At 40.8% G+C, this 12,665-nt stretch overlaps 1 protein-coding gene across 1 annotated transcript; it reads left to right on the forward strand.

Moving 5' to 3' along the window:
- The first annotated feature begins 8,812 nt into the window (after positions 1–8,812).
- Positions 8,813–11,638, forward strand: LOC148847619 (protein FAF-like, chloroplastic). The gene is made up of 2 exons (XM_088952296.1): positions 8,813–9,275; positions 9,470–11,638. The coding sequence occupies exon 2, from the start codon at positions 9,523–9,525 to the stop codon at positions 11,140–11,142; it is 1,620 nt and encodes a 539-aa protein (XP_088808422.1). The 5' UTR covers positions 8,813–9,275; positions 9,470–9,522; the 3' UTR covers positions 11,143–11,638.
- The last annotated feature ends 1,027 nt before the right edge of the window (positions 11,639–12,665 follow it).

Raw genomic sequence — 12,665 nt, forward strand, 5'->3', positions numbered from 1 at the left:
GCTCGGACCAAAAAATAGTCCCTTGTATCCCGGACGTGGGGACAAGTAGTAAGTCCATCTGTGCTCGGGTAGAACACAGGAGGAGTTCTTTTTTATTGAAAGGATAGAAGAAAAAATGTCAAGATCAAGGGGCATGTTATAGTCGTGGAAAAGTGAGATGGTTGCTACTATGTTGCAGATGGAGTCCGGGTGCAACTGATCTATGGTAATGCTAAAAAGTTTAATGACTTCGACGATCAAGGGGTGAAGTGGAAGACGAAGACCAACTGCGAACTGATCCTCGAAGATCACGATCTCATCGTGACCGTGCTCCTAGGGAAAGTTACCTATCGGAAGACTATAGACAAGATCACTCGGAAGCCTATACCGAGCTACTAAGGCCTGGAGCTTGTCCGCTGTCATCGTCAATGTACCAAAGTTATCTGGCTGTCGACCTCGGTGCGAGGTGGATGCCAAACCACTAGAGGCCTCTCGCGCCTCCTGAGGTGATACCTTGGACCACTTCTTGACCCGAAGTAGCTTCTTCGGTAAGGCAATCTACGACTTGAGTTGAGGTACCCACCTCAGCCCCAGCGGATTCATTGCTCCCATCTAGGAGACTATCAATGCTAAAACTAGACATGGAAATGACAACTGAATCATAAATGAGAGCTAGGGAAGACTCACCAAGAAGAGACCGAATTGAAAGAAGACACCGGACTGGAGAAACCGAGCTAAGAAGCTTGAACGTGACCTCAGAACAAAGATTTGTGAATTTGTGGCGAAGCAAATGAGTCTCGGGCCCTCTATTTATAGCCGGTATGTCCAAAAATCAAAGGTTGAGATCGAAGCAATCAAACGGCTCTTAGGAAAACCAATTGCGTGACCCCCGAGGATGAAATCGGTTTAGCGCATTTTTTGACGTCCGCGGAGTTTGTAGATCGCGTGATGTCCGCACGTAAACCAGATGCGACTTGGGTTATTCCTGGTTGAGCCGGATAGCCAAACAGGTCCGACCAGCGATTCGTCTGACAAGTCGCCCGGACCTCGGGCCAAATCCACTTGTCTCGTCATGAACTCCTCGCACCGGGTTGGGACCCTTGGCTCGGGGAGTGGGGGGAAATTGATGAAGGGTGATTTGCCCCAACCTAGTGAAGAGGGGACACATGGACACAACCTGACCAAGAGATGACAACTCAGCTTATCATGACCAGTCCGCAGCAGATCGAGCTCGGGTATCCAACCACCCCGGGTTAAAGTGACCTCGGGACAAGGCCACCTCGGGGACGAAATCGCCTCGGTACCAGATCGCAACAAGAACCCCTCGATGCCGAGGCACTTCGGCATCCAACCCAGTTCGGGACTTATAGACATCAGCTCGGGGATACCGACATGCCACTATGTGGTGATTCGGAAAACCCCTCCAATGGATCCGGAGCCTCACGGGATCACACCGCGTAGCAGCTAGCATTATCTCCCCGAGTGATTCGGGCGGAATTGATGAACCTTGTCGGTTGGCAGCGTTATCTTCCAACTAGCGCAGAAGCGGATCCTATCATGACGAAGATCCCGAAACCGATCCGCGGAACTCGCGAGGACTCGACTATATAAAGGCTCCACCTCCGGAGGTTCAAGGTAAGTGCGATTATTCTGCTCTCTAGCTCTCTACACTCTAAAGCTTTCTAGCTCACAACAGTCTACTAACTTAAGCATCGGAGCGACCTCGGGTTCTCTGATCATTCTCTTGCAGATCAACTTAATCCGTCGTCCGCCTCAAAGGCAGATCACCTCCAACAGAAAACAACTAGATTGCACTACGTTAGAAGGCATGAAACCGAGGTGGGTCCTATGCGAAAAGCCTCTACGCGATGTTTTGTGAGAAAATTCAGAGAGCCCAAATCGACTATCGATCATTTTTCGGGCTCTTCACGTCAGCCTCTTTAGATAGTTTATCCAAAGCGCCTTAAAGCATTTGAACCATTGATTGATTACTAAATACCTAACCATTTTATTATGCATTAAAAGGGCAGCAGTTTATCTACTTTATTTGTTTGTTTGTGTTCATTTTTGCTCTAGCTAATGAATTCTCATTCTTCGGAAAAGAAAAACCTGTTATCAAGTGGGCTCCAATCCACTGGTTAAATGCTCCACTTCATGTGAGGGACCCCTGAATGAGTTTGCAAATGCGTTCTGATTATAACCATACACTTCATGTATGATGACAAAAGTACCTTTCTAAGGATGCACAAGACTAATCAAAAATTTCCAAACAGCTTAGGGAACAGCCCTTGGGAGGTTGGTCTTTAATCATCAATGGAACCACTTCAACTTGATATATATGCAATCAATGTTGGTCTTCCAATGGTTTTGCTCTGGCCCATGTCTCCATTTTGAATTAATGCGACCTTATTCATTCATTCGTTATTTAATTAAAACCTTAAAAACTCTGGTGGGATTTGATCTCAAGTCTGGGATAGCGCTACGACCAGTCAAATACCTTATCAACAAGCTAGTAGACAGTTTCTAGACCCTAAATTTGTCCTAATTCTAAGTGGAATAACAATATTTTCTTTTTAACACTGACCATGGAAACAAAATATCGACCAAACCTCACTTTGTATAAAGAAATTCGCCGCGATTGAATAAAGGATATCTTTCATGTGGGGCGGCACTTTAAATCATTGGATTAATGTCAAATGGAATTCAAGCCAAATGTGAAGAATTCAGACCTCCGACTGTTACTCTATCCTATCAATTCTTTAGGTTAGCCTAAGAAACAATATTATTCATGGCTATCTCTATTCTCTAAACTAACAACGGAGCTTAAGTCCACGCTCTTTCGAATTGGGCTTAAATGTTTAATAATAACAAGAGCCCTATTTAATGAGAGGCTTAAGGAGAAAGCAAGCAGAATTTAATGGAAGAGAATATCTCTTTTTCCTTCTTTCTTTTGCTTCACCACCTTTTCTTTGCCTCTCTTTTTCCCTTTAAATTTCAATCAAAAAGAAATTAAAAGAATTTTGGAAAAGGAGAGAAATGGTGATGCCGCTGACGTCCTTAGTCCAAAAGCTTTACAAAAGAATAGTATGGAAAGGAGAAAAAGGTATAATTTTTACTTAAATAAATTAACATATCTTGACCAATTGTAGTAAAAGTAAATAAATAAATGATTATTTTTTGACGTTAGATTGACGGGGGATTGTCTATTAAAGAAAATAAGAAGTTGACACCGGTCGGTGTTAGTTATGGTCGGACTAGGTGGCTTTTGATAACTGTTGAAATGGAGTTGAAAGTGGAATGCCGAAAAGATTCGAATTATAATAATATTTTATTTTTTTGTATTATTTCAACTCTAAACCTACCTACTTGCCTAAAAGAACTAACGAAACATGGGCGTTGGGGTGATTATCTTACTCCCACAAAAGCTATCATGATTTTAATTTTAAAATTATTTAATGCATTCCACTTTCATCATCGATTTGGAAATTATCAAACACCCCCTTAAATAGGGGTGCAACTTAGCCAAACACGGGTTGAGATTTTATTAAAATTTAAATAAATTCGGCTCAAAAACTTCGGCCCTCATTCAATATAAATATTCAAATTGGATATCCAATTTACACCCTCTCGGTTGACTAAGTTAAAAAAAAAAGAGAGAGAGAAAAAAACAAAGGGTTCTTATAGTTCAATCCACCCTTAGGGTGGAATTAAGATTTCTAGGAATGGATTAAAATCTACCCGTAGATTGATACCAAATTTACAAATAGGATGTAATTTATAAAATGGGCTATTAATAGATTAGGAGTGGGCTGAAATTCAGATTTCTAAGGTGGATTGCAGCCCACCTGTCCCAAACAAAAGTATTTATATTGAATTTATAAAGAGAATATCTATGATGCCGGTAAGGTATGATACCGAAATAGTACAAAGATAACAGAAACAGTTGCAATAGATGCAGCGACGTACATAATGCAGGTTGTGCGTGTGGCTGAAGATTCTTTTATAGTTATAATGGAAGGAGAGAGAAAGAGGGTCAGGGTGTCTGAGCGGTCTCTCTCCTCTCACTCTAGTACTTAGGAGAGAGAGAGAGAGAGGGGAATTGGAGACTTGTCAAAAAGATGATAGACAGAACCATATGCTCTCTTTCCATAACGCCTGGTCTCCTTTTTTTTCCTACGTATTATATCGTCTCTCTCCGTCTCAATCTGTCTCTTGTCATCAGTAATTCTTTTCTGTTTTTATCCACTGCTTTGTCATTTATAAAAAATGGGTCTCGGAAAGCAGTTGGTCTGGAATTGGAATCCTCGTGAGGAGTACCAACATGGGTGTCCTCTTTAGACTCCAGCGTTGATTGATTGATTGGATTAGAGCCTTTTTTACATCCTCGTGCAGTGGTTTGTACATATTTTTCCTTTAAACCAAATATAGCTTTGGGGTTTCTTATGCATCCATTTTGAATCTGTTATTGCATTGGTATTAGGATCCACTTGACACCAGTCCTTGTGTAATTAAGGCTTATTTGTCAATGTGAATATTTTCATTTGTAATTCAAGTGGTATTTGAAGCAAAATCAACAGCCACACAAGCAAATTTATATTATTTTGTGTTTTCAAAACAAAACCATTTGCATTAACAAACACTCCCTAATGTGACCACCCATGTGAAAAACCCTACAAACAGGAGCTATGCTGCTGCAAACACTAACATGTAAAATGAGCTACATAATCAATCACTACTGAACAAACCAGAGTTCCGTATGAATAAGGTATGGGATGCTAATCAGACTATGTAGTGAACAGTCAATGTTCCCTACAGGTAAGGCATGCCTACAGAACACTGACGTGTTAGCTCATAATTTTCTCCATAGCCCATTTTGTACCAGATCCCGACGCCATAAGAAGCCTGTCTGGAATTCCATCCCTTTCTTTAATCAGGGATTATTGTCTTAACTTGCAGCATCATTTAATAAATTTTCCAATTTTCACACTTGAATTCGGATTTTCTTGGGGTGTTGTCAATATCTTTGATTTTATTTTTGTTGATATAGTGGTTATTTTTATTTTTATTTGAAAAGCAAAATCATACATATTGACAAACATCGATCCCCCAAGTCTACGAGGAATTTTATTTTTCAGATTTATCTTTATTATCTAAGTTATTGTTTGCAATAGAAAATCATTGGCAATTTGTCACTGGAATGTTGAAAATAGGATTTGATCAAGGACTGATGTGAACCCGCGTAGTGTTTGGCAATGTGTATGATTTTGTTTTTTCAGAACAAAAGCAATTGTCACATCCGCAATTGAAATTGGATTGTGCATGATTATGCTGATGTCTTAATGGTGTTAAAACAAAATCAACAACTCCACTTTAAAGGGGATTGGGAAAGATGATTAGTTTTGTTTTCGAAAGATAAAAGCAACTGCCACATCATCAAAATCAATATATTTTTTATGTTGTGGCAATTGTTTTTGTTTTGAAAAAAATTAAACAGAATCATACACATTGGTGAAAAATGTTGATCTCAAGTTTGGGGTCACTTCTTAAGCTAACAAGGCTTGGTCGTCATCCTCAAGATAGTATAACGTGTATGATTTTGGGGGTTATTGACAACATGGTTCGTTTTATTTATAAAAACAAAACAACTATTATGTCAGTAAAAACAATGTAATTTTGCTAATGTGACAGTTGTTTTTTTTTTTTTTTTTTTGGAGGGGGGGGGGTTCATAAACAGAACCAACCATGTTGTCCAACACCACATTTGTAGGTTTGACCATTATGCTGGAAAAAGACATAATACCAGAAAAACCATGGGGTTTTTACTGTTTAGTCCATCCTTAGAAATCTTAGGTCCATCGTACAGGTGGGATGAATGATGACCGTGGATTGATGTCAAATCCACGAGTAGGATGTGGTTTATAGGGGGGCTACTAGTACACTAGGAGGGGCTGTAATTTCAGATTTCTAAAGTGGAGTGTAGTCTATTTGTCCTCAAAACTTATTACCAATCAACCGGCATCATAAAAGTGATAACCAATTAGATGGATTTTCGTTAAAATTCACGGAGGATTTGATTGATTAAAATCATTCTGATATCATGCATACTTTTTGGGCATCATAAAATTTTTCTTCAAAAAAAAAAAAATGCTACCAAGGCTCAAAAAATCAGCACGTATAGGGAACAACCCGATATACCCCTACAGAAGGTGTATTGGGGTTTTGACCGATTCAGGGGGTGGAGGAATCTTAAACCAGCCCCCTGAACCCGATTTGAAAAATAATAATAAAAAATAAAAAAGTACCAATACTACTAATACGCCCTATCAACATATCAGACGTATCTCTACTTAAAACCTTGATTGCTACATCAATGATTGGAATGTATATGATTTTACCGATGTTCAAGGGATAATCAGCAAAAGCATACCACGTGACATAAAATAATTGCAATTTTATTCATAATAAGTGTTAATTAAAAAACTATGAAACCTGAGGTCATACTGGCAATACCAATGTTATAACATTGATTTTGATTTGAAAAAACAAAACCATACACAACCTTAATAAGCGCTGATTTTAAGTATGGGATCTTTCTTAGGCTAACAAGGCACGATCCTCAAGATAGGATTGATGTGTTATCCACCGTCAAAAAGGAGCATTAAAAATGGAGAAAAAGTGAATTCCAAGGATGGGCCTTGATATCAACTGAGCATCCAGTAATTTTCCTAAAATGTGCAAAGCAAACTTGGAAACCTAGGATATGCGGTCTTGATAAGGAGCTGCTAGCGACCCATTCACAGTATATGTCCATGAAGCTTCCCCCTTTGTTGTTGCTAACCTGCGTTACAACCAGGATTATTCTAATCCTTTGAAATGTCTTTGTTAAAGGAACAAGAAGTGAATATAATTTCTATTGCCTGGGTCACAAGCCTATGGACCTTGTGCTAAATCTGTTAGATTGGAATCTTTGTTCCCATGGAAAAAAAAATTATAATATCCGTCACCAAACTTAATGAAACGATAACTGAAGAACATGTAGGTTTGTCTGTTTGTAGATAAAATTATTTATATAAAAAATATTCTAGGGTAGGGTAATTTACCTAACTTCAGCATTAGAAGCACACAGCCTCCTTAAAAACTTAGTACCCGTTTGGGAGGGTTCTCATACACTGTTTTTGTTTTTTGAGGTGGTTGCTATTAGGAGATAGCTTCTCAAATCAGGGGTTGATTTTTTTTTTTTCAATTTTTTTTAATACCAAGGGTTACACAAAGGGGGTAGCCCATCCTCCAACCATAACGATATAACCCTTAATCCAGGTGCAAGCAGGATTCCATACCAAGTATCTGCTGCAACTAACAGGAGACCTTACCAACCAGCCGGTTGACACCTTGCAATTTTGTTTTTTAGTTGACTGGAGGAGATAGCTTCTCAAATTGTCTCATCAACATATTTCTATCAAACATGTTTTTTCTTGGATAAACCAATGATTCTCCAAATCCCTCAAAATCACCAATTTTTAAGGAAATGGTTTTGACAAAACAATTCCTCCAACCAAACACTCACTATACTATATATTCCCAAAAATATTTTAATGTATGACCACTTTATCCACTAAGACACAAAAAGTGTAAGTAATTCAGTTCAGCCACTTGAGTCGCTTTCTACAGCCAATAAGTTAATGTTAATGTGGTAACTTATTCATCATTCTATCTTCATTGGATGGTTTGCTTAGCCAATATTAGCAAAAGAAGGTCAAACTTGAGGCCCAAAACATTGCTAAAGCAACTTTAAGAGAAAGGGGGTGAGAATGGTGGGGGACAAGCAATTTATGCCCAAGTTATCATAGAAGTTTTACGTCCAAACAAGGTTAAGATTTAAAATATACTTGCCCAAAAACAATAATAAATTAATTTAAAGGAAAAATAATAATAATATCCTTGGTTAACGAAAAATACTAAAAAATTATAACAAAAATGCTAGACCACTCTTGGGAGTCATGATTAGGCCGGTCCTGACCAAGAATATTTTATAGAGCTGGAATCTCCTATGCACTAGGAATTCAAATGATACCCATTTAACAATTTCTAAATCCACAAGAAAAAGAAAAAGAGAAAAAAACAAAGCAAATGTAGAATTGAAGGAATTGAAATCATCAAATTTGTTAGGGATTTAGAACCAAACTGTGGAATCTAGAAACTTGTCAAAATGGTCCCCTAATGCACCCATGTCCATTTCCATCCTTATCAAAACACAATCTAATCTTATTAACAAACATGGTGGGGGGAAGGGAGCTATTGTACCTAATAACCATGGTGGGGGAGTGGATCCATGGGCTTAATTCACCAGCTTTGGCCCATTACCAACTAGTGGTGGTTTTGCTTTCTAAGCAGACAAACGCATCCGCATCCGGGTTTCTGTTGTTTTCCTCGAAACCCGGATGCAATGCTGTAAAGGCTGTTCGAACACACAGGCCTTGCAGTGACAGAAGCCGATACACAGCAATGAAGTAGTGGATATTGCTTTCTTGTGCTACAAGGGTTTTTCTCTACCTCTCTCTCTATTCTCTCTGTATTAATTAAAGAAAATTATATATATATATACATTTATATATTCCCTTAACTCTCTTTCTCTTGCACTCTTTAAATTGATCAACATCATCACCTTTTGAGTGAGTGGAGGACGTATCGTGGGCACTGCTTTAACATACGTATTGCCCACTGGGCTTTTCCCAGCTAGAATGCCAATGCTTCCAATATTGGACGTGACGTGTTCCATTGTTTCCATTCCCATTATTCCTGCCTTATATTTTAATTGTTATATGGTTTTCATCTCAACGATTCTCTTCTCTCTCCCTCTCCCTCTCCTCCGCTTCATGGCCGCCCAATCATGTTGGGACTTGGGAATTTGGGATTCCCCTGTTTCTCTGCCTTTCTGGCTTTCTCTCCTCCTAGCTTAATTAGTAAGTGATGGAGAGCGGGGTCTTTAGGCTCCTCTATCTCCTCAGTCGTCACCCCTTTTCCCCTTTCTCTTCAACATTCGAAATTAAATACTAATAATAAAAAAACATCATCTTTAATCTTTTCTTGGTGGTGGTGCGAGTGGACCCCATGGACACGGTTCCGAAGGCTTTTCTGCTACTATAAATAGCTCCCTTCCCCCTTCAGTTTGTTATCGGCCACGGCCTCTTCATCTTCATCGCCCTCTCACGCACACAATCACCGAGCAATAATCCTTCAAAGCTTGAGCTTATTCTGTCCCTCTCTGTGTTGTTGGATGGTGGTGTTGTTGGTTTGAGGTAGGCATTTTCTCCTTCAAAGCTAGCTCCAGCTCTCCTGTTTAAAATTTAAATCATATCACTCCCACCATTCTGATTGCAGCAGGAAAGCTTTGATGGGTGTGCTTGTGTTTGTTGAGAATCTGAGTATAAAATTTTAGTTTTCTTTCTTGGGTTGATTTCTTTTTCTCATTTCTGTGTGTACGTACCTGCAGAGTGAAGGCAGCTTTCTCCCTCTGTCTCTGGGTTCTTTACTGGACTGCCAGAGATGTCGACTTCGGTTGGCAAAGGCCTCGAGCGATCGTCGTCGGCTGCCTTGCGAATGGAGGAAGAGGCCATGGTTCCTGAGAGACAGGGGATTGGATCCATTCTTGGGTCTGACTGCCAACCACCCAAGACGGCCCCTTCGTTGAGGAGGACACTATCAGCAGACATGTCTTCCAAGTCGTGGTTGGCTCAACATGGCTTCTCCCATTTGAAGAAGACTGCATCTTCCGAGAGGTTCCCTGTTGCATCCATCATTGATTCATCGTCGTCGTCGGAGGAAGATGGTGATGAGGAAGAACGAGAAAGAAAACAAGAGCTTCAAGCTGGAGGACAATTCGATGTCTGGAACTCAATCCAATCCGAACAGGAGAAGAAGGACCTCGAGAGGCCGGGGCAATTCGATATCTGGAGCTCAATTCTGTCACAGAAGTCTGAGAAAGCCTCGTCTGGTGCAGCTCCTTATGTCCACCCACTTGTGAAAAGATCTGCCAGCTCGTTGAGTGAGAAGAGTCTGGAAATCTGCACCGAGAGCCTGGGATCCGAGACGGGTTCTGATGGGTTTTCCTCCTACCCACCATCAGAGTCCGGCGACTTGGAAGAGAGCCAAGAAACAGAACAAGAAGATGACAGAACCAAGGTTGAGGAATCACAAACTGTAGATAAAGATGAATTCCGAGCTGTAAATTACAATTGTTCTTTTAGTAGGAAATCTCCCCCTCGATCGTTCCCTCCCCCACTTCCCTCTCTTTCTCGTCGGGACGGCTCGTCCGTCTACATGCGATCTCATCGCAAAGACGGCCGGTTAGTCCTCGAGGCCGTCCCCGTCATTTCTCAGAGTTACTTCCACGCCGAGCGCCAAGACGGGCGCCTTCTCCTCAGCTTCGCCAAGAAAACAACAGCCCATGGAACACCAATCGACGTCTTCTACAGCAACGAGGAAGAGATAATCGATGAAGAAGAGCAAGAATTGAGCGAAGAAGAGGATGAAGAAGACAAGGAAGAAGAGTTTGAAGAAGAGATTGAAGAAATTGACAAAGAAGAAGGAGAAGAAGAAGAAGAAGAGACTGAGAGAGCTGAGGAAGAGGTGAGTGACAGGGGACTTGTGATGGAGGTGAAGGTAAGTCAGGTCCCTCAGAAGCTGCCATCTGGAGTGATAAACGTACACAGGTCAGCACTTGTCATGAATAAGTTCATGGATTTGACCAATAGAAACCCAACATGGTCTCACAAGTTAGGCAAGATTGTTGATCTTGGGGAGGAGCTGGAGCCATCTCCACTGCCACAGTCACTCCCAACACAGCCAATGGTGGCCCGTCTTATACCTTCCCCGGCGGCAGCAGCAGCGGCCACTTTTAACTCTTACGATTACTGCTGGCGGACCAAGCCGGCTGCAACGGCAACCATGAAGCCGCTATCAAAACCTCCACCACCACCATCACCCATCGGCACCAACATAAACAACAACTTCTTTCTGTCCAAGAATTACAAGCCCAAGGAGCAGCCACAGATGGTGCTCATGAAGGGCAACAAGGGAGATTATGTGGTTCCTGTTTTGGCGAGTTGCAGAGAGCCCAGAAGGTCACTATTGATCTGGGAGCCCTATTGCATTGCCACCTCTTAATCCTCCATGCCCACCTCATCACATTGTTATTAGTTATTATTACTCTCTTTAATTTCTCTCTCCTCTTCTTTCTTCTGGTCAATACCATGTCAATATTCCCATCATCAATAAATCAACAAAAAGAAAGGAGAACACTTGGAGAAGATCAATCAAAGAGAGATAATACTTCTTACCTAATAATCTAGGCTATCAACTTTTCCCTGGCATTAGCTGCACAAAATATTTCATCCATGACTCTGGGTGGAGGGTCCTGTCTGACGACTACTGCAGGCTTTATAGATTTTATTAAGTGGAGGATTTCTCCTTTTTGCTTTGTTTTTCAGTTTTTGTTGGGTTGCTTGTCGGTGCTAAGGCCAATAGATCTCCATTAGTGAGCTCTGCTTGCTTGCTTTTTTTTTTTCCCTTCTTCTTCCTGTTTTTTTAAGCCATTTGGAGCTGTATGATCACGTCATGTTTTGGTCTGATTGACTTCAGTTTTGGGAACAACCCCAGCCAACATTGCTAGCTTGCTGCTATTTGTTAGTAAGGTTAGTTCAATAGCTGACATAATCTATCTCACTTGGAAATATTTGAATCATATACAAGTATTGTGGTGACTTTGCTTATAACTCGTACTACTTGGGGGGTAAATCAGCAAAAATGAGTAACTCGTGTTTCTTATTATGTTTGGCCTGGTTTAGGCTGTGGTTTCCACGAAGCTTCACATGTTACATATAATTACAAATTTACAATTAATCCTGTCTTTTGTGCAGAGGTAGAAGCAGGGCAAGGTGAGGCCAGACATGGGAATGGATGGTGGGAGATGGAGAAACTTTCGTGTGTATGAGAGAGAGAATGGTTTTTTCCCTCTAAGTAAATGGGTCAGTGGTTGAACCATCTGGGTGGATGGATCAATTCATGATGTCATTAATATAAAAAATTAAAATAAAATAAAAAATTCATGAACAGGTCTAGACATGTTCATGGGTCAGGCCGGGCTCGGGTTGGGCTTTCACTCTGTATTAATAGATTTTTTTAAGGCCCGAGCCCGGCCCTCATAAAAAGCTTGAAGCCCAGGCCTGGGCCCGACCCCGAAATTTAGCCCATGCTGTTACTACTGATGAAGCGGCTGAATAGAGAGAGAGAATTATAAAGAAAAAAATAAAAAATGTATATATTAAATTATATATTTTATATAATATATAAAATACATATTATGTATTTTATAAAATATATAATGTTGAGTCGGGCCAGGCTGGGCTTTCTTGACAAATCCCGAGCCCGGCCTGAAGCACAGTCGGGCTTACTGTGTTAGGCCCGAGGCCAGACCCATGGGCCTAATTACATGACCAAACCCGACCAGGGTGTGATCTGGGCCGGGCCATCGGACTACCCGGCCCATGAATAGGTCTAAACACATCTACAGTTCAACCATCTGAAAGGACAGAGTTAATGGGTTTTTGTAACATAATAGGTCGGAGGTTGAATCAAACCGGAATCATGACCGGGTTGAAAACACTGGTCGGATCAAGTAGGTTAATCTA

The sequence above is a fragment of the Nelumbo lutea genome, chromosome 6 (genome assembly GCF_056320005.1).
Source record: "Nelumbo lutea isolate HS-2025 chromosome 6, American lotus-T2T, whole genome shotgun sequence".
In the NCBI taxonomy this organism is placed as follows: domain Eukaryota; kingdom Viridiplantae; phylum Streptophyta; class Magnoliopsida; order Proteales; family Nelumbonaceae; genus Nelumbo; species Nelumbo lutea.

Excerpts from the sequence above, each read along its gene's own strand:
- LOC148847619 (XM_088952296.1), top strand. The coding sequence starts at position 9,523 with ATGTCGACTTCGGTTGGCAAAGGCCTCGAGCGATCGTCGTCGGCTGCC.